This window comes from Cydia pomonella, chromosome 18 (assembly GCF_033807575.1).
Source record: "Cydia pomonella isolate Wapato2018A chromosome 18, ilCydPomo1, whole genome shotgun sequence".
Classification (NCBI taxonomy): Eukaryota; Metazoa; Arthropoda; class Insecta; order Lepidoptera; family Tortricidae; genus Cydia; species Cydia pomonella.
This window is the reverse complement of record NC_084720.1, coordinates 12,227,633-12,250,988: the sequence shown is the minus strand read 5'-3', so window position 1 is coordinate 12,250,988 and position 23,356 is coordinate 12,227,633. Positions and strand designations below refer to the sequence as shown.

The following is a 23,356-nucleotide window of genomic DNA, read 5'->3' as shown; positions in this document are numbered from 1 at the left end:
AAGCCGACCATCTTAGCCCTCCTCTCTCTCTCTCCGAGAATTTTAAGCCATTATAATGAAATAAAGTTAAGTAAAATAGACGTACCTATTTAACACGTAGTGTTTATATGCTCTTTGTAGCTATTTTTCGAATAAATAGCATTGCGACTGTCCCCAATGGCGCTTACTCGTTCGCCTCCTAAATCTTAAAAAAGAAGTGAGTTTTGGAACACTCCTTCGGTAAACTGTCAATTCTGTCGCGTAAGTATTATTAATAATATAAAATTCTACTTTTACGAGATTACGGGCTTGATAAGTTGATAAGGCAAAAAACAAAGATTATTTAATAATTTTACTTGTTTAATCTTATCAATCCATATCAAACTAGCGAAATAGTGATTGGTGGTGATCCCACGTAGGGCTCCCGGTATCCGTGTTACACGCCGAAACGGATACCCGTGTTCTTAAGCCTGGCGGTGCTAAGAACACGGTTTAAACGGAACCGCCGGGATCCGGATCCGTCTCCAAGAACCGTTCCCAAGAAACGTTTCTCAGATACGTATCTCCGTTTAAACGTGTACTTAAGACCGGCCCGAACGGATCCGAAACAGTTTGAGCCAATGCTTACAAGGTCTACTATTGAATGTTGACTTCAGATGAACTTGTTAGGCGTACAATTTTTTTTTATTGTTCTGTTTCTTGTCTGGGTGGATATTACATATTTAGCCAACTATACTATATATAAATCGAAGTAGGTGTCCCTATTCTATATTGTCTATTATTTTTAATTTTAAACCTATTCGGCCCTAGTTTAGAATCTTATTTTTTTAGTATTATTGTTTTTAACCTAATATCATTACATATTATATTTCAATGAAAGAAACACATTTTATATATACTGGTGTAATAGTTTCGTGAAGAATATGTATTCAGACAAATACTACCTATATTAGTTAAAAATAACAGTTAAGAAAATAATTATTAATTACTTTGTGGTTATTTTTATCAATTTACTGCTATGCGAAAACAACAAATCTGCCAATGATGCAAAAAAAATACACACACAAGCGGCATTCGAAACGAAGAATTTCACGCGATAACCTTAAAGACTCATGCTACCTTTCTTACCTTTCGATTATATTGTTTAATACATTAAGATAGATCTCAAAATTGGCAATCATTCATATTCACTTGGGACACTTTCACAGTTTGCCGCCCGGTGGCGTTCCATTCACTAGATTCTTAGAACGTATTGTTTTTCGAAGACCCTATTGTACGATATCACCAAAACAAATAGGTTCCCAAACAGTTATCAGAACTGTCACAACCAATTATGAGCTTTATGTCCTTGTAATAAGGTAAACATATCTGCATATATTAAAATTGTAACAGATGCAGCGGCAAAAATTAAAGTAAATGTATCCCATTGTTTTGTAGCCGCACCACACTAAAAGGCATTTTTCTATGACGAGAGTGAGAGCTACAAGATGTTATTACTTAGGTATATATTTGATTGTAATTTGTTTTCAAATTAATTTTAATACTAGCATTTGATTGTTTTTTAATAATTGTTTTAAGATATTGCATTTTTTAATTTTTACGAATATCATTTTGATTTCAATTTTATTGTGTAATCATTTAAATAAGTAGTCTACTCGTAGTCGTACTAATGATTAATTTTTTTTTATTAAACTTCCAAACTTTGTATTCTAAGATATTATATTTTTTACATACGTTCCCCAAGATTACCTATTTTTGAAATACAACTATTTATGTTATTGTTTGTTATTGATTATACACTACATTTAACGAAATCTATTGATATCATTTGTTTATATACTTATACATTTTTGTTTTAAACGATATTCGATGGAATTAAGTAAATAATTTTAGTAAATATTGTCAATTTTGAGCCTTTGTTTGACTTCTGTTATATCTAATCTACCTACTGAACTCAACCGATCCTATATAAAAAAAAAATAACATTACCTATTCCTAAAAAGGCTTTTTCATTTCTCATGCTTTGAAAGTGGGTCGTTGTTTTTCTAAGAAGTGTGCAGAAAATGTACGTTTCTGCACTAGCGTCTTTCTTTCGTAGTTGGTTTTTTTGTAGTTGGTTTCGTATTTGTATCCCTCACTTTGATTAGAGTCCCTCGCTAGGCTTGGAGTTTTACTGTAAAATTCTTCGTTTCGTTTAGGATTTAATTTACACCCACGCCGTAAATATGTCTTTTTACTCCCTTGTGACACAAACTACTAAAGACTACAAGAATTACATAATAAAAATACAAACATAGTTAGGTTGTCTATGATTTTTAGTAATATTTATATTGACTCCACCCTTGCGCATTATGGTAATTCTGATTTTGACATTTATTGCTTTAAGCTAAAAGGGCCATCTTATATTTATTAGTACACTTAAACGTATAAAGTTCATTTTATATGATAATAATACGTAAAACTTTTCGTAAATTCAAAATTAATTACAATACAATTTATAAGTACATTTATTATTGGCAGATCATTATACAAATGATAATTTAATAATTTTTACATGGTTTACTATAATAAGACAAAGATGTCAGGCTCACGTCAGTTAAAAAATAAAAATATATATTTCATATTGACCGAATGTATATTCAAGAAAACTCACACATACATTGTAATATGATTGACAATTGATTGAATTTTTACCACATAGGTACCCCAATAGGACGATTATTAAAAATATAACTGTTTAAAATGTTCAGTTGGTAAAAAGAATACCAGATCAAGCACTTGGCAGATTTTATCGTGTACAGTCTTTATTGATTTTATTTTTTATTACTAGCACTTTATATTTATTGCTATCAAGTTATATAATAAACAATAAAGTTTTAGTATTTGAACTTTTATATAAAATACTACTATGGTAGCACTATACAGTATTTCTAATTTTCTACTCGTACTTATTGCAACTTAAAACATTGCAAGCAAAAACTAACAGAGGACCTACCGCGAACCACGTTCGTCGTGTTGCCTCTCTGTCGCACTTATAAAATTTTACGTAAGTGTGACGGGGCGGCAACACGTCGAACGTGGTTCGCGGTAGGCCCTCTGCTCAGAAAACGGTTTTGCAAATAAACCGTTTATTGAATTTCGACTCTATGAACCACGGAATAAGGTTAAATATGGCATAAACGTCATGAATCTTTTGACTAATAATTTGTAGCTCTTACGTACGCCGGTCCGTTCCTTTGCTACTCGTCAAGGACGTTTCCGGAGCCACGGGTAAATAAGATCCGTTTCTTCGAATACCCGTTTATCCGTGGAAACGGCTCTTAATTACACGTTTCTTAATTACACGTGTGGAACGGGCCAGAAAACCGTTTACTTATTATTCGGAAACGGGTATTCGGAACGTGTAAACGAAACACGGATCCGACCGCGAGCCCTAATCCCACGTACCTAGTGAATTTTGAAGAAGTACCAACTTTAGGCCGTGTGAAAACAAGTTTTTGATGGACTTTGACTCTAGATGTGACTCTAGTGCGAATTATCAGCCACTGTCAGTAATAATTATCGTTTCATTTCGCTTTTGACAGCCGTGAAGGATGGAGCAACTGCGTTTTGACGGTCGTGTGGCGGTGGTGACCGGTGCCGGGAACGGTTTGGGAAAGGAGTACGCGCTGCTGCTGGCGTCCCGCGGGGCGAAAGTGGTGGTGAATGACCTGGGAGGCGCCCGAGACGGCGCCGGCAAATCCGCTAACTTCGCCGACGATGTCGTCAAACAGATCAAGGACAAAGGTTATCATTGTCTCTGTTTTATTATTTAGCATTTGAAATCGTCATGCCACTATCCTTTCAACATTGTTTATTTATTATATATTCATACTTATTATCATGTTTGCATGTTGACTTTAGTGAGAAATAATCACTAGTTTGATAAAAATATATAAGAATAGAGTAGAAAAGCATTAATTGCTAAAAAGTTCAAAGTATGAAAAAAGTCTACGTATTTAAACTACTAGATATTGCTTTAAGTAATTAAGGACACAAAACATTATATTTATGTAGCAAAAAATAAATATGTAAGAATAAAATAAATATTGGTGCTATTATAGTAGCTACAAATGAAAAACTCTCAGCATATGCTTTGGCATGAGTCTACATAGTACTAAACAGTAAGAGCAGTGATGAGCATACAATTTTGCTGTTAATTTTCTTATAGAGATTAACAAAAATAGTTAGCGCCACTTTCACCAACCCACCAACCTTGGGTTAACTGGTTAATCCTGGAGTTACCATGGTTACCAGTACAATTTGACACTGGGTTAACGGTTTAATCAGTTAACTCTGGGTTAGTGAGATGGTCCAAGTTGCTCTTTGAGAAGTAGTATTAATTGGTAATTGATAGTTCATATTATTATCTTTTTATTGTTGGCAGTTGAACATACTATTTATCATTATTATCTTTGAAGCTCAATATTCTATTATTTCCCAAGTTACTTCATTATGTAAAGTGAGATTTAATTCTGAATTTCATAATATCTTAAATTAAAACAATATTCTTGTAATATACTACTATAGTTTGTGATTTGTCACCCAAAGGGTCATTACCCTTTGGGTGACAAATCACAATTTTTAAAGTGTAGGAATAACAACCAGTAAAATAAATTTAAAATTTGATGGACTTAATTACTTGAGTTAGATAATATTATATTAACAAACATTGATCTTTTGAAAATAGAATTTGAGGAGTATCTCAAGACTTTATTACATGTTATAGAGAACTACATTACATTGTTAGAAAATCCTCACCATTGCTTTAAGATGGTTGAAAATAGCATTCACATATATAACAAAGTATTAATGTCACAATTAATGTTATATGGAAATGTCTTGCTAAACATCGGGGTCAGAGTCAGTTTACTGGTTTGTTACATCAACTTACTGAGGCCAAACTTCTCTGAGCTTACATAATATGTTAGTTTCTTTGATGGTGACTTGATGGTAGGTCTTTTTTATTCAATAAGTATTTATTTAACTATGCACATTTAAAATTCTGCTTCTTTCTTGCATATATTTAAAAATTATAGACATTTAGCAAAATAAATGTGTGACTATAATGTGGGGCATTTTTAACTTATTGCCAGTCATGTTGTTTATTGAATAAAAAAATGCAATGCATGCATTTATATTCAATATGCTTTAACTTTTTGGATAAATGTTCAGTTAATAATTACAATAGATAAAATATGAGTAAATATTTGTATTGAAAAAAGTGAATCAACTCATGCTAAATTTACTAACTTTTCACGTCAATTTTTTTTTTAAACAGGATGGTGAAGTAATCATTTTAAAAATAAAGTCATCATCATAACTATTCTAGAGGAAGTCTTAAGATATCAGGTGACCTTATATCATCTCATTCTTTATTGATTTGATAACTGAAGTGTTTCTCCAACACAGAAGGAAATTCAAAATCTTATTTTTAACAGATATTACCAAACCTTATTTTCTTATCACAGATATTCGAATGACAGTTTGAGTATCCCAAATTATACAATAAATTTATTTTATTATTTTAGTCTAGAATATAAAGACAGAGCCTTATAGATCAGGGGATCCCAATGCAAGACCGCGGCACACTTGTAAGTTTAAAATTTAATGTCAGCGCCGTAACCTAGCTAGGCTATCTGAAATAGATAGGTAACATGGTGAAGAGGATTGCCTCACAGTGGTCCTCTTTACTGTCCTAGGTGGTGTATTCCCATTTGTTGGTGGGAAAATGGGAATGATTTATATGAAGTGCCTATTCTCATCTGTGCCCAGCAGGGACAAATGGGAATACACCTCCAAACACCTTCACCATGGTGCTACAGCGCACAGGAACCCCTGCCTTAGCTTATTAACAACTGATGTGTTCCTGATAAATAGATAATACTGATTAAATTAAGTAATGTTGTTTTATAGGGGGAGTGGCAGTTGCTGATTACAACTCTGTGGTTGAGGGAGAGAAGATCATTAAGACAGCAATTGATAACTTTGGGCGCATTGACATCATCATCAACAACGCTGGCATTCTCAGAGACAGGAGTTTCAGCAAAATATCTGACCAGGTAAGCTTAATCGGGTTTTTCTAACTTGTTTTTCTCACCTTCATGAGTTGGGTAAGGGCATTGCCTGCTAATTGTAAATACAATTAATATACATGTATTCAACATTATAAACCATGCTGATATTATCAATTTATCAATGACAAACATGCTGCTTTTATAGTTTTTGGAAAAAAATTACATATACATAGCTGTGGCGATTTGAATGATCTGAAACCTCCTGAAATTTCGGTAAACCAGATTCATCTTGAATGTGTTCCAAAGATTTCGTTTTTGTTTTATGTGCAAAAATGTATTATAAAATTTATAAAATATATTATCTACTATTACAACATCTTGCAAATTATAAGCCTAAAGGGCTATGAGATAGGCATCAACTGAAGTATTATTATATTATCAGATAACAAATACAACATCACTTGTTATCAAATATATATGTAACAATAATACAAATTATTAAAACAGGCTTTACATGTCTACTTAACTGTATGAATGAAGATTATGAAGATGTTTTTCTCCAACTCCTTTTTAGGGTACATTTCAGAATACAAATAGTCTATTCCTAGGGATTGCAATCCGGTCCGGCGGATCCGGTAATCCGGCCGGATCCGGCACTTTTCAGGAGCTACCGGATCCGGTATAAATCACCGTATCCGGACCGGATCCGGTAAAATAAAAAAACGCCTAAATACAGCACGCGTTGTGCGTTTTAGATGAGGAAAAGGCAACAGATACGAGGTATGAAGTTGGGCAGAACAAAAACGAATGAAAAAGATTAAATTTAGTAACATAAAAATATATTTATTATGACGATGACTGGGAACAGAAGAGGATTTCTTCTTCTTTCATGTTGGTGGCACGATATGACGATTACATAAATACTGTAATAGAAAGAAAAATTAAATGATGGAGATGCCATGGAAGGCATTTGTAATCTATGCTAAAGAGAAGGTTAATGTCGTGTCATAATGTTGTGATAGGAGATTAAAAGTAAACAAATGAGCAGGATTAAATCGGCGGTACTCAACCGACTACAGTTGGGCTCATCAATATGTGTGAATAAATAATATATGATAATATTGATAATCTTTAGTTTTCTCCGATATATGTATATATGATAAAATATAGATTCTTTTCTATTCAAATTTAAGAGAGAATCTTTTGTCTTTACAATTTCTTATGCAATTTCCTTCATCTCCTGGTACATGCTACTCTACGTCTAGCCAATTCTTTATTTGATCTATGTAAGTCCCTTTCCGCGATGGTTTTCAATCCTACATTCTATTATTTTTCGCATGCAATCGTCGTGTCGTGTGTTGTTCCCTATAATTTGACCAATATACTTTTCTATAAATTACAAAAAAAATGCAATTTTTTTAAGTCATACAGTCTACTACTTTTTCGGGAAAAAATTAGAGCAAGATAATACTAGAGCGTATTTAATATCATAATTGGTTAAAAGTAAAATATTTTCGTTAAAAGAAATAAATAATAGTAAGCGTAGGAGTTGAAAATAGAGTTTCGGTTACTCTGGTTATAATATTAGCGGAAAATCGTTGAGCATTAGACTTTTTGTTTTCCACGATATCTATTGTTGAGTAGCAGTACTGAGAGTTCCGCTACTCGATGTTAGATGTCGACTACGAAAATAATAAGCGTTTTGGTACCAAAACTAATGTATGGAGTGAGCACTCTGTGTACTTCTTATTTCTCTATGCTAGAATGGATGTCAACGTAGAGTTTGTGAGGAAAGAGAAGAGTCGTGGAATGTATGGGGCCCAATACTGGGGCTACAAAGAATTCAATCAAAGAACAGTTACGAAAAATTGTCCTTTCAAGGAGCTCCAATTCCCACCCCACATCCCATCATCAGGCTTTGGAAACTAATAAAATTTATAATTGTAAACGAAAATTTGAGCACTTTTGAATGGTTAAATATAATAAATTACCGATTTCAAATTTTGTTTTTCATGTGATATTGACATTGTGACACTTTTTACTACCAAGTTCAATTTTATTGTTAAGAAGTTATTTATTAACTTCAATTTATAGATTTAGGAATACGTATAACGCAAAAAACTAGAAAAATATGTCATTTAATTAACTTTTATATCTCTATACCAAACCGGATCCGGTCCGGCCGGATCCGGCCGGATTGAAAACCAACCCGGTTTGCAATTCTATTCCGTCTATTAAAACTTAAAAGCCAGCCTGGTGATGTAGCAGTACGCGCTAATTCCGAAAAATAACAACTAACTTTCGTTTATCCAGTGTAAGTGTAACCCTCTCGCTTCCTCAGGTTTACTTACACGCCAAATAGGCCCTGGCTTACCAATTTATATTCTGCTTGCAAACGCCTAATAGGCAGCAGAGACATCGACTGTGATACGAATCTAAGTGGATACGAAGCTAAGACTCGTTTTTATTACTTATTTAACGAAACATACGTGACAATGTCAGCATGAAATGCAATTCCGTGACTAATAAAACCACTATTTAGGTACCTATTAAAACAACTGCCAGCGTAAAAATAGATACAACCAGTATTTCACCATTTTCGGTTGGTCGCAGACACTCTAGGGAGGTTGTACAAAACTGTCTAATATCATATTGTATGAGAAGTTTCAAAGTTGTCTGCTGAGTAACGTTGATCAGTCCGCCGATTGTGGTTGGTGCAACTGGTTCTTGTCATTCTACACCTGTGCTCATTATTTGTGCCCTAGGACTGGGACCTCGTGCATGCCGTCCACATGAAGGGGGCCTTCAAGACCACGCAGGCAGCATGGGAGCTGTTCAAGAAGCAGAAGTTTGGCCGCGTCATCATGACGTCCAGCAACGCTGGCCTTCTTGGCAACTTCGGCCAGGCTAACTACAGGTATTTGAAATCATCATCATCGGTTAAAGGCTGCTCTCATTGTTATTGAAGGTTTGCATGTTTCTTTGCGATATTTTCCGTTACCGAAGTAAACTTAATTACTCATTGGTTCGAGCCAGGGTTTGTCCCCAACTCCAGTCTGGAAGCGAAATCTCCTACCGCTCAGTAGACAGTTGAATAAATTGGTATGCTTATTGTTTCGAATTTATAATTTGTTTAGCTTCTGGCTCATCATCATCATCATCATCATCATCTCAGCCATAAGACGTCCACATAGGCCTCCCCCTTGGACCTCCACATGTACTGGTTGGAAGCTTCTGGCTACTGTTTTATTTCGCCTGTTCCCGAATTTCAATATGCTATGCCATATGCTTGAATTCTGGTTCTGACGTAAGTCGTACTTTTATCATTTATGTGCTTATTATTGTTTCCATGTTTTTTTTACCTTCACTACCGAGAACTACCTAAGTCGCTGAATGTTGGTCAGTTTGAGAATTCAGTTCTACAGTTTAATTTTTTGCTCGTACTACAGGCCACACCCGGTATATGAAAAGAATTAGATCCTAAATTTTACATATTTCCTTAATTCTAGTGCCGCTAAGCTAGGTCTGGTCGGTCTGGCAAACACCCTGGCTATTGAGGGAGACAAGTACAACATCAAAGTCAACACAATCGTGCCAACCGCCGCGTCCCGCCTCACTGAGGACATCCTGCCTCCCAGCATGTTCGAGGCCATGAAGCCAAATCTTATTGCCCCAGTTGTGGTAAGTGATAAGTGATATCCTGTTTGATTTATCCAGAAATAAAGGAAAATTGGAAATATTAACTCGTGAATAAGGGTTACTAGCCAATCACTACCAATAAGCTATCGAGACTTACCCTTTTGTTTCAAACATTATGTTAGCAGACACTGCTTAGTATAAAAATTGTTAATATAAAGTATTACTAAATCATTGTTTCTTACTTTTGATGGTCTAATGTGATATTTATTTATATGCAGGCATACATGGTGCACGAGTCCTTCAATGAAACTGGTCTCATCATTGACTCCACTCTTGGATTCGCCACCAAAACACACCTGGTCAGAGCAGAAGGTGCTACCCTTAGGTACGAAAATAGTATGAGATATGGATCAGTTTTTAATATTAACTAGTAATTATCGAATTTAACTAAACAATTCTCTTCCAAAATCTTCCAATTACTTTCCTTACAATTGTGAAAAACACGGACTGTGATTCTCGCGTCAATACTATTTTATTTGTCTTATTTTTGATAATTTTGTCTCGATAATATTGACTTTTAACAAAGAAATAAAATAATACATTTATGTGTTTGTCAATGTGATGAGAAAAATTTAAAAACATTTATTTGGGAAGAGACCACATTTCAACATTTTTTTTTGACTCATTTGACCTCCACAGACTTTGTTTCTCCAGTCTCTAATATAATATAATGCATTTAAATAGTTAGGTATATGTATGTATGTATGTCACTTTATTGCACATAAACAGGTTAACATAAAACAGACAAAACAAAACAAAAAAATATGTACAAAGGCGAACTTATCCCTAAAAGGGATCTCTTCCAGCTGACCTTTGAGAAAATGCGAAAGGATCGAACACTAACAGGTGAAAGACAAATCAATATAAGTCAATAAAGACAAAAAAAAATGCCCTTAATGGCTGGCACATGACATTTTCGAGCACGCGCTGTTGTACGAAATATCATTTTATATTTACCAGTCGCTTTTCGGGGAAGGAAAACATCGTGAGGAAACCGGACAATAAGGCTTAGTTTACCCTCTGGCAGGTCAAATGGCAGTCGCTTTCGTAAAAACAGTCGCTGTCTCGAGGTATCGGGACTTATTTGCGACAGCCCTAGTAGATGCATTTTCTACTGTTTCTCCAGAAAGAAGCCAACCGACCCCGTGACGATAGAGTCGGTCAAAGAGAACTGGGAGAAGGTTGTAGACATGACCGGAGCCAAGAACATCTCCAAGATCTCCGAAGTAACGCTCAACTTGGTTGAGAAGCTACAAGTAAGTGTAGATAATAAATTATGTTTTATCTTTATAGCTTGTCATAAAATGCGAGTGATATAGTGTGTTGTCAGGCTATACTTACACTTGCAATAAAGAAAAAGAAATAAATTCGTAAAGGATGCGAATATTTGTCAGAAAGCAAAAAAAAAAATATAATTAGGACTATCTTACACAAAACAACCTAGTCCCACAGTAAGCTTGATAGCAAATTGATTCTTTAGCAGTTTACTGTTCTCTTTACATTGGACAGCTCTTAGCATAGGTAAGTATGTACATATATACAACCAAATTTACTCGAACACAAATATGGTTTAAGATATTTATTTCTCAATTTTCGAATAAATGCACATACCAGGATTCGAACCTTTTGCTGCATAGGCAGGTTTGGCAGGGTCATTACTGACTAGGCTAGGAGGGCATTAAAATATCAACCATCAAGTAGACATACGTAATATTTTATTGAGCACCGGCAACAAGGCGCCTTTTGCATGAAGCCGGCATTTACTTATACCTATATACGGTATTGGAGCGTGTATCAGAAGAGTGAAATATGTCGTTGGCAATTTTAGCGTTGAATAACTTCTACGCGGCAGATGTTGGGTCAGGCTAGTCGATAAATGAGAATTTACCATGAACAAGGGCGGATCCAGGGGAAGCATGACCCCTGGGCTGGGTCTAGGTTCAATATAATAATAATATAATTCTTGCCCTCAATGTGCACGGGGGTTCACCTCGAAGATCGGCTATGTCAGCCATCTTCGGGCGCCTGAGCGCCGAGCTAACTAGGAGTCGAAGTGGTCGCCATGGTCGAAATCGGCCGGAAAGATCATCATCATCAATATAATTCTTAATTATTAATTTTGACATTACCAGTGGTGTAATGTTCGATAAAAATTGTATTTGCATGCATTGTATAATGTTTTTATGTGCAAAAAAATAATTATTGATTGATGGATAAAGAATTAGATTTTGACCATCAAACCCCCTGTCTATAAAGCTGGATCCTCCCTTAACCGTGAGAGTTCAAACTCCAACCAATTTTCCAGTCTCCTATAATAATGAATTCTCCTCAGGACTTTGAAGACCGCAGCAAGATGGACGGTGATCGCGAGTCCTACTGGACCACGTACAGCTACAATGCCAAGGATTTGGCTCTCTACGCCTTGGGAGGTTAGTGCTGTTATCAGTAAAGGACCAAAAATCAAGCCACAAAAAGAAAATGAACATTTAAAACTGATTAGTTTTATTTTTAGTATTCCATTTAATCTAGTTATTAATATCTTTAAGTTTTTATATTGTTAATCGTAATTTATTCTGCTTTTATAACCTTAAGAAGTAAATCTATAAAATATATATGAGTTATAAGTAAACCAACTTATAACGAGTTATAAAGTTGAAATAGGTACAAGATACGAAGTATTGAAATGTCTAAACGCCAATCTATATTTAAAATGATAATTAATAATAAATCTAATGTTCAGATACGAGTACTATTATTTCAAAATTCATCGTATTTTTGTCTGTCATAAACATGTCAAAAACGGCACAAATATCCTTAGAAGTGTAGATAAAAACAAGGTGTAGATAAAGGTATACATAAAACCAACGTATTTATCACCACTACTTTCCCAAGTTTCTACACAAAAACAAACTAATTTTGAATCATTTATATTCGTCTTTAAATTACCAATGCAAAGCGAAATCACACTTGACCTTCGCCCGTATGCAGATATTTCAAAAGTTAACTGAATACAAAAGGACATGTTTCCCATGATAAAAGGTAGAGGGAAAACATTTATATATATATATTCGGATTCTTGTTGGTGTTGTTGGTTGCCAAACGGACCCCAGGCTCCTATGAGCCGTGGCAAAATGCCGGGACAAACGCGAAGAAGATGATGACATATACCATTCCGGTGGCAAACAAACATACCGCCCGCCCTGCCGGATGGTAAGCGATTACCGTAGCGCCGTAGCCTATGGACGCCTGCAATTCCATAAATGTTCCATGCGCGTTGCTGATCCTTTAAAGACCTGTACAGTCCTTTTTTAAAGAACCCCGGCACTCTAGGAAATTCTTCTTAAATCGCACAATACGCGAAGTCATTTCTTCAGTTCGAATACAATTTTGCAATTTGACAACTAAAATCAATTGTTTGTTGTTTTTAGAGTCTGTTGGGAAAGAGAAGAATCGTGGAATGTATTGGGCCCCATACAATCCACGATTCTTCTCTTTCCGCACAGACTATTAATTGCAATGAGGCCAATGAGCGACAAAAAACTTCGGGTACATAATGCTGCACGCGTGGTATCGCTAAATAACGCTCTTAGGCTGCGTTTTAACTTACGGCCAAACCGACTGACCGGCATACACCGGTCGGTGTCGATGAGTCCACCCGGCTTGACGTTGAAAGCAGTAATCGTATGGACTCCAAAAATGTAGTCAATTGTTTTATTCGTAGGTTTATACAGCTAAAAATAAATAACCAATCTACTATTATTTGATGGTTGAATGCCAAAACTTTGTGTCAAAATTTGACGTTTAAAAACCAAAGAAGGTTGCTTTACAAGCCTGTATGAAATCCCAAAAGTCAACATTTCATTGCAAGTTAGAAAAAAAATTCTTGTTTGTTTCCAGTGGGCGCGTCGGTGGCCAACCCCACCGACTTGAAGTTCCTATACGAAGGGCACGAGGATTTCGTGGCGCTGCCCACCTTCTTCGTGCTAGCTGGCATGTGCATGGAGTCCCCCATCGTCAACCAGGCCATGCAGAGCCACGGGAAATTCGCTGATTTCTCCAATGTAAGTTCTACGGTTTTACCGGCTGTATTGCGACCATAGTAGAACTTCAGAAGGACTGTGATTATCATGACGTTCTTGTAAGGAATACTTCCTGATTTTCACTTAGGTTATTGATGATTTATGGCAGCGTAAAAATCGCTACAAATTGTGTTTTTTGGATGGTTTAAATTTCGTCTTACAGATACAAGCGGTCAAAGTTTAAGTCTCGAATTTAAAAAAAATTACGCTATTCGAGACGGACAGAGAAAATCGATTCTATTTCTTATTATTATAAATTTTCCAGGTACTCCACGGCGAGCAGTACATCGAGTTCGTCGGCGACTTCCCGAGCACCGAGGGCACGTTCACCACCCGCGCCTACGTGGTGGACGTGCTGGACAAGGGCTCCAGTGCCGTGGCTCTCGTCAACAGTGAGAAACATTTTCATACATTTTATTACTTACTTCACTGGCGTGTGACCCAAAAAGGATTTTTATATGGTGCTACTTTCCCGCACGCGTGCGGGAATGAGCACTTTCCGTGCATATGTCGAAACTTTAAAGAGCCATATGTACTGTAAAACGTACGATACACGTGCGAATAGGTAATTCGTAACTCGTTTCGTGTTTTAATTTATCACCACTCGTTGCGAATTTCCTATTTTCTGCACTTGTATCGTAAATAACTATTGCCCTTTATACCGGCCACATACTCGACGAGTGGCATGGGAAGTAGGCAGAGACGTAGCCCACTGCTCCCTATTTAGTCGGTTTTTAGGCGCGAATCAAAGAACCGGCAATATGAAGTATGGAGCGACGCGATTAATCGCGCGAGCAGAGCAGTGTGTGGCCGGAGGGGGCAACATCGCGGCAGCGCGAGGAGCATAGAGTGGCCGTATTTTTGGACACAAGAGATCGCTACTTTGCTTTATTCTGTGCCACTTCACGCTAGTTGCGTACTCTGAGGGCGGATAGGGCTTTTTTAGGTATCTGGGACGCTAGGGCGAACGTTTTGCACTCGTGTGCCCCATGATACGCTCTTAAATTTCTCTCCCTTCCTCTCGAGGTGTCCAAGCCATAATACTTCATTAAATATATAAAACGTTTAAATATTTTAATATGAATCGTGAGAAGAAAAAACTAACTCATATTTTTACTAAAAGAACGTCTTAAACATTTACATACATATTTTACATTATGCACTACAGTGTAATTAGCTGAAGTCGTCGCGCTACTGCAATCAGAAATTAATATCTTTCCCGAATAAGGACCCATGTGGCGTGTTGTCTGTATTCTATGAATTATCTTTCCTGCATGCTGCTGCCAGCTTCAGGGCGTCGTCTTGAAAATAATATTAACAATTGGTTTTTTATTCGAAACCTGGCATTCCACGATAGCCATCTGTGTAAAACTTTGCTCATTTAACCTTTCAACCGCAAAAGACGTCACCTGACGCGCGCAGCTTCAGCCCAATATCAACATTCGTGCAATCCGACATGTTTCACGATGACACGCCGCGTTAAAAGGGTTAACCTCTTACGTTTTGTTCTCAGGTGAAATATACCAGGACAAGGAGCTGGTATACCGCACGCAGCAGCACATCTTCGTGCTCGGGCAGGGCGGGTTCGGCGGGCCGCGCGGCAGCGCCGCGGCGACGGCGGTGCTGGCCGCGCCCGGCCGCGCGCCCGACGCCGTGCTCGAGCAGCGCACCGCGGAGGACCAGGCGGCCTTGTACAGGTCGGAACTTGTCTTCTTTAGGACCATTTTAGCGATTCTACATTCTTAGCTCCTGCTGCGCAGCTCAGCTCACGGTCTGAAATCCTAACGCACACATCGAAAATCGACATTTCTTTATCTGCCTCTCCATCGCTCTTGATATTCGAGGGATAGAGAGGCAGATCACAAATCGCAGTAGGCCCTCTGATACTTTGTATTTTGTCCAGAACCATCGAAGCGCGCATAGTTATGGGCATATCTCTTGCGACCCGAGATGACTGGACGAATGTTTGACATGTTATTGTTTATTGTTTTTATAATTTTCCTCGATATATATATACTTTTAAACTTCAACTAATATTTTAAACCAAAATTCGCCAAATCATTTTCACTGTTCTCGAGTTTTAGCAAAACTAATCACAAACTATAATTCAATTTTATATAAGTAGATTAAATGGCAGGCTTTCCGGCGACTTCAACCCGCTCCACATCGACCCGAACATGGCAGCCTCGATGGGACACCAGAAGCCCATCCTGCACGGCCTCGCATCACTCGGCATGTCGGCGAGACACGTGTTAACTAAGTAAGTCAATTTTCTTCTTAGAGAGTCGCAATTCCCACCCAAAATCAATAAAATGTTCGAATGATTTTTGTCATTTTTTTTTAACGAGATGAGGTCGCTTTTGGACACCAATAGTAGAAGCATTTTACAGTTGACGCCAGCATATGTTTTATCTATCAATCATAGGAATAGTGCTAAATACTTGTTTAGTTTTTGGACTAGAGACAGGTAAAACTTACGATGGCGCCATCTATAAAAACCTTTATAGATCGTGTCATTCACGAAGACGCGTGCCTTGAGTCGTAATATCATGTTATTAAAAGTTAGATTTCTGCAAATCTGCGCGTCATCGTGGATGACATGATCTATAACAGTGGCCAACACGGTTATGATTCATACAGACGATATGTGTTCATGATTTCTTGCTTGTAATTAAATGTTTATTACATAGACGACCGGTCTGGCCTAGGGGGTAGTGACCCTGCCTATGAAGCCGATGGTCCTGGGTTCGAATCCCGGTAAGAGCATTTATTTGTGTGATGAGCACAATGGATGTTTCTTATGTATTTAAGTATTTGTATATTATATTTATCATTGTCTGAGTACCCACAACACAAGCCTTAACTGGGCTCATCGTGGGACTTAGTCAATTTGTGTAAAAAAAATGTCTATTACTTATATTTATTTATTTATTATAGGTACGCAGGCAACAACCCGTCTAACGTGAAGGCCCTGAAGGCGCGCTTCGTGAAGCCCGTGGTGCCCGGACAGACCCTCGCCACGGAGATGTGGCTCGACGGCAGCCGCGTGCACTTCCAGACCAAGGTCAAGGAGACCGGCAACGTTGTTATTGCAGGTAACGATCTCTAACGCTAACGTGTCTATCTCTTTCTAATGTTTGTTTCTAACTCGGCGCGACTACCAGATATCGGATGCTCGGCCAGACCCTCGCTATGGACATGTGGCTTCTGCGCACTCGCGTGCATTTCCAGAAGATCGGGAACATCGTCATCGCATCGCTTTCGTACTAAGCATAGGTATCGTAAAAAAGGTCACGCTCTCATCAACATGAAACTGTCAAGGCTAATTCAAATTTATACCTGCTTTATACTACCTTATCGCAAATTTAATGCAGTAATCACAAACCTAATGCAATTGTTTATCTTTTTCTCCTTGAATAATGTTTTTATTTAATAGTAGATTTTTAACCAAGGGATTTATTGCATGTAAAACAATATGGCTATAAAGGAAGTATAAACTTCAGTAGTATTTCTTGAGGGTACTTTCAATTAACAATTTAGTAGTTAGAATGAATTATCAGAATGGAAATTGTACAACAAATCCATTTCAAACTAAAAATTTAATTGCTTATCTTAATAAAAAAATATATAAAAACGTACGTAGAGCAGAAACTTATCATTTTTTGTACACTTTTTTGAACGACGACCCACTTTCAGACCATGAGAAATGAAAACAATTTTGTTCATGCAAGTACTGTATCTGCGATTAGCAAGGCAGCAGTGGTCTGTTCCCTTTCATACTGTCGTCCTAGAAAAGAGCTGTAACACTTTTCACGAGAAGTTTAAGAAAAATATTTCCGACTTTTTTTTTACTTCTTCTTAATGTGATGTATTCTTTGTATTGTTTCTGTATTTAGGTGTCCAATAAAGAGTATTTGTATGTTGAGAAATAAACCTTATCTTCGTGTTCGAGTGACATCATGGTTTTTAAACGCATGAACGGTTTGGGCACATTTATTTCTAAGTAAATTGAGTCCGATAATGACATATCCGAAGATTATCAGCCACTTGTTAAGCTTTTTTTTGTTAGCATTTTAACTTTTTTTAATTGGTTCCTATTATTAATTTCATACCTTGTCAGGCGCCTACATGGACTTGAAGAAGGTGGAGTCGTCGACCGGCCCCGCGCCCGGCGCCGCCCCGCAGCCCTCCGGCGCTGCTCTGAAGAGTGACGCTCTGTTCGCCAAGATCGTAGAGGAGGTGAAGAAGAATGCTGCTAAAGCCAAGTCCATCGGTGGAGTGTTCCTTTACAACATTATCGACAACGGGAAGACCGTCAAACAGTGGAGTAAGTTGGATTTTAACCTAAACCAAGCTGTGTATGTTTTTAGTTCTACGACTTTCTTGTCTTCTCCATATGTCTTATTTATGACACAAGTGTACCGAGTGTGTAAATCTTGAGATCACACAACTTGAACAAATTTGCCAGTATAACATTTAAAACTTTCGCGTTTTGAACACATTTTAAACCATTTTTAATGGTTTTTATATTTAACCTCTTGAACGCCAGACAGCGAAGGAATTTGCCGTGCCCCGGACGCAGGCGATCACGATTATTTAAACGAAATTGAACTTTACGGAGTCGCGCGTTAGTCCCTATTGCATTGGCGAAACTGTCGGCTGTAGCCGTCGTTGACGCCCTTGGCAAGTATTTCAGATGTCGGCCATAGCCGACGGTGGCGGTCAAAAGGTTAAAACCAGGTCTATCACGAATTTATTTTGTTTCACTGGTCGTGATCGCGGATAACTGATGTCCCAACAAAATATTAAAACAAACAGAGATTTGTGTAACTACTCGACGAAAAGTGTATGTAAAAGTTTGGGATAGGCATCACAATTTCAAACCACCCACCACACGTGTTAATTATTGTCAATGGTCCGACACGCAACACTCAGTATATCCACACATATCCTCGGCTTAGCCTTCTGGATCACTGGTTCCCAAGTTGAAGACAAATTAAAACCATCTTTCCTATTAAAATTTCTGGGGTGTTTCCTGCTTTCAGCGAAACGTCGGAAATAAGGGTAACAAAATAAATTCGCGATAGGTTCAGTTTAAAATATATTTTAAAATTTGGGTACATTAATGGTGCTGTATTAACCAAATACAACCATTTTTATCTGCTTTAATATATACAGCGCTACCGAGGTTAGACCCCACGAACAAACTAACGTGATAATTATTATTATTTACGTTACAGCTCTGGACCTTAAGACGCCCGTAGTCTTTGAAGGTGCTCCCAAAGGCAAGCCCGATGTTACGATGACCGTCTCCGATGACGACTTGATCGCCATCGCCGGTGGATCTCTCAACCCACAGACCGCTTTCATGAAGGGCAAACTAAAGATTAGCGGTAACATCATGATGGCTCAGAAACTAGGACCTCTTTTGAAATCTGAAGCCAAATTGTAAGACTGATGTATATATTTTTGGTCAGTAAGCCAGTAGTCGTATTTATTCGGCGCAAATTGGTGCAATGTAGAGATTTATTGTTTTTTTTTTTTTACCAAAAGTGCCTGCTTTAATCATTTAAGCTTATTGTCAGTGCACGAATCAAAAGCAAAACAAAAGGTTTTTTTTGGTGAAGTATTGTCCTGTGTCATGTTTTCAATTGAAAGAAAAATAATGTACATGTTAAAATTTATAAAGCATTCCAGTTGTTTTAATGGTTTTGATTTTATTAAATCCTGGGATAAAGTATGTAGTTAATCCTAGTGTATTGACTCTTTTTATACTTTTTTAATGGGTTAAGCAATATTATACAGAATAAATATATTTCACATTACTGTTATGGAATGGTGATGGATTTTATCTCAGTTAAATAATAAAAATGTTTATATTATACTGATGGTTTTATTTTTCCTTCAAAGAGTAAGTTTGATTCTCGAACTTCGTATTCCCACGCGTCCTTCATATCTGGCTGTGCACTGAGATCGACAAATTTACTAACTTGCACTTCGGGCAAACCCTTCGTTGAGACGGCTGTGCCTATAATACAGCAATATTTGCCTGGAAAGCAAATATAAATCGAAATATATTATGGTCTATAAAATGTTACGTTGCCGTTGTAAAGATAATGAAGCGTAATCAAATCACACATTCATCTGAATGGCGAGACAATGCGGTTGGCTGGTCGAAGTAGGCATTGCTAGAGCCTCATCACTAGCACGAATCAAAGAGCATACATAGGCCAAAGGTATGGCGGCATCTTTTCGAGCGATGGAGCCATACCTTAGGCCTCTGCTCTAGTAGGTGGCGCCACCTTTTAACATATATCTGTGAAAAGAATAAGGATCAAATTCAAATGGGATTCTAAAAGTTTTAATCGTGTTTCGAAAGATGGCACTAAATTTACTGTGGCTAAAAAGTTTACTTTGACAATCCACCTTTATTTCAAATTCTCTTTGGCACTAACGTGTAACGCCACTAGCATACAGTATGCTCTGGAAAAGCAGAAAATCTACTTTAGCGACAAAAAGCAAGCTTAGTGACTGTAGTCTTAAGCACATGCAAGCAAGTTAAAGCGAAAAGGAATATGAAAAGCAAAATTGGGTTCAATCAAGATGCTCAGAGGCACATAGATGATAGAAAAGCATATTGAAGCCAAATTCTCTAAATGACTAACCATGGACCTAGAATACTAAGGACGTAGTTTCGCTAAAACTATGATTCCATCATCCACCAATTTTCTAGTATTTACGCGTGACACACACATTGACAGTTATCTCTATGGCCTCATCCATCAATCTGCCGTCAGTCGAATTGAGACCTAAGTGCATTAATTGTTCGAAGAAAATAATTAAATTTTGTTTGCGTGGTCGAGTGTTGCAAAAATTATACCGATCGAAAGAAAATCAAACAGGATAAATTTTCATGCATAAGTTAATCAATTATCACGTTATCTTTCGTAAAATACGATATTAATCCATAAAGTTGTACCTAAAGTGGAGGGCGCTCTCACTTTTTTGGCATACTAAATTGATCTTTATCCCAGAGTCAGGAAGGTGATCGTACCAAACTAGAGAAAATTTACTCAATCAGCCTAGACATTCGATTCGTGACACGCAGTACACGCACACATTTTATTTATTTATTTGAAACCGTCCGCCATTGCAGTGTCACAGCTGGTCGTCAGTGGCGCGGCCTCTGTCAAATTGTTCCTCTATGTGACTAAGGTAACGCTTTTGACAACTTTGAATGCCGCGACCGCGACACATTTAAAAACCAATCACCAAAACACCTATTTGCCCAAGAGAATATTTGAATCAATAAGTCCCTAATCTTACCTTTCTGTAAAGAAGCCTTATCGATAACGCCGTCGGCAGTCTCACATTTCGTTATTTTCGCTCTTCCAAAAGTATCCGATATTATTAAAATATCATTACCGACATTTTGTTCGATAGTTCCTTGCAACCAAACATCAAAGGGAGTTGGTTTATTAATCATATCTCTAATTAAGTACTTTCTTGGAATTAACGTCATTTCTTTTGATCATTTGCTATCCCGTACTTTAAATCTTTGTTTCTTTAAATTTAGTAAATAAACAAAAGTAATCAAACCTAACCTAACTTATTTTGACAGGAACCGGATCATAGACAAGATAGTCTTAAACGTTTAAAGCAAAGTAATTTCGGATTCAAGTATTTTGGCCTTTAAGAAAAATGTTTTCTTCATTGTAAAGAAGTTTAACACAGGTACACTTTGCTTTGTTTTAACTTGTTAGTTAAAACAATAAAACCAAAATTCGGGTAGAAATGTATGCCTGTATAAATTTTAGAGCAAATTCACTAAGCAGTAAGATTTTGATGGATTGTCTCGCTCAGGCATTCGTAGCGTAGCATTACGAATTTCTTTTTATGTATGTAGCTATTGTCACGGGGCTCCATTTTGTATTTTCAGTATCTAAGTATGCTTACACATGGCGCATGATGCTGGTGCTAGTAAAGGGAGCTGCTTTCGCCAGAGTAGCGTGATCCACTCACTGGTGCACTGGCGCAACTATCCTTGTGCTTGTAGATATCATCATCATCATCATTTAAGAGCATGGCTCTTGTCGGTGGAGTAGACGCTAGTTTTCGCTGTCCTTGGCCAGGTTCTTTAGGTCCTTTTAGGTTTTGAAGATGTAGACGGTCACATTACTGGAGCAAGAAAAGGTGCGTAGGCGCGAGCGACTTGTGCAATCGACGCGAGTTCGATACCTTGTGCTTAACCGCGTTATTACTTACTCCAGTTACGCAGATTGTATCGATTGTGCGGGACATACTTATGGATACGCATACTTTAATTATACATACACTAGTAGTTCGCCTCGAACTGAGAACTCGCGGTTCGCCAAAAAGATAGATCTATTGAATGCACCTACGTACTTATAGTCGGCAAAGGATCGAAAACCGCGTGCGATTTATTGCAAGGTCTGGGAATCGTAAATTAAAAAACAATACTTTAAATGTGTAAGCCGAGCAGTTTCATTTGGTACCAAACTCGATCTACTTTCTTGCAAAGAAGATACCAGAATAGCAAGACCCTCACAAATAGCTTTTTAAGCGTCTAGGCTCTTCTAGCTCCATGACCCCTCGATCGAGTATGCTCAAAATTTAATGACAAAAATATAACGTTTTAACGTTAACGTTACGTTAAAGTATAGCGTTTACGCAGTTTCATTTAAATTAGAACAAATTTACTTAAGTTATTGTCCATTAAACTATCGTCTCATAGTTCAGCTTAAAAATATCGGAATGCCGGGATGTGCCCCTAGCCAGCCGTGAGTTCCAAGTTGAATGTAAGAACTTCGCTTCGCTCGCTCGTTCGATAAATAACCTGCTCAAATTCCTCAAGCGTAGATAAATATGTTATTTAAATTGTCTTCTCTAATCGTATCTTAATTTGACAACCTGTCTGGTCTAGTGACCCTGCCTATGAAGTCGATGGTCCCGGGTTCAAATCCTGGTAAGGGCATTTATTTGTGTTATGAGCATGAATATTTGGTCCTGGGCCATAGGTGTTTTCTATGTATATAAGTACTTATATTATATTCATCGTTGTCTACGTACCCACAACCAAAGATAATTTGAAATAGAGGTGGATTGTCAAACTAAACTTTTTAGCCACAGTAATTTACTGCCATCTTTCGACACATGATTCAAACTTTTAGAATGCCATTTGACTTTGATCCTTATTCTTTCACTGATATGGTGTTTTTTCACATTTTCCTTCATAAAACATTTTTTCCACTATGATAATAGTTATTTACAGTACATATGGTGCTACTTTATAGCACTTGTGCGAAAATTAGCATATTACGTTACTGTTTCGAACATTTTCGACATAGTTACATAATGTGCTAATTTACACACTAGTGCGAAAAAGTAGCACCATATGTACTGTAAAATACATTTTTTGGAATGTTCAATTTGAGCTTTTTCACCTCACTTGATCTTGTAGTAACTAAACATTAAAATCTTGGTAATTATCCATAGTTAATAAAAAAAATAACTCTTTCATCG

The 23,356-nt window shown here is 37.1% G+C and overlaps 2 protein-coding genes across 2 annotated transcripts; one reads left to right on the top strand and one right to left on the bottom strand.

The window, feature by feature from the left end:
• The first annotated feature begins 136 nt into the window (after nt 1-136).
• Nucleotides 137-19,695, top strand: LOC133527488 (peroxisomal multifunctional enzyme type 2). The gene is made up of 15 exons (XM_061864515.1): nt 137-240; nt 3,564-3,765; nt 5,935-6,080; nt 8,801-8,952; nt 9,545-9,716; nt 9,953-10,059; nt 10,861-10,990; nt 12,067-12,163; nt 13,632-13,795; nt 14,079-14,205; nt 15,327-15,510; nt 15,951-16,073; nt 16,751-16,908; nt 17,934-18,140; nt 19,054-19,695. The coding sequence occupies exons 2-15, from the start codon at nt 3,573-3,575 to the stop codon at nt 19,263-19,265; spliced, it is 2,172 nt and encodes a 723-aa protein (XP_061720499.1). The 5' UTR covers nt 137-240; nt 3,564-3,572; the 3' UTR covers nt 19,266-19,695.
• Nucleotides 19,687-21,471, bottom strand: LOC133527498 (uncharacterized). Its single transcript, XM_061864532.1, has 2 exons — nt 21,140-21,471; nt 19,687-19,862 (listed from the first exon to the last, which is right to left on the bottom strand). The coding sequence occupies exons 1-2, from the start codon at nt 21,333-21,335 to the stop codon at nt 19,693-19,695; spliced, it is 366 nt and encodes a 121-aa protein (XP_061720516.1). The 5' UTR covers nt 21,336-21,471; the 3' UTR covers nt 19,687-19,692.
• Nucleotides 21,472-23,356: the final 1,885 nt, after the last annotated feature.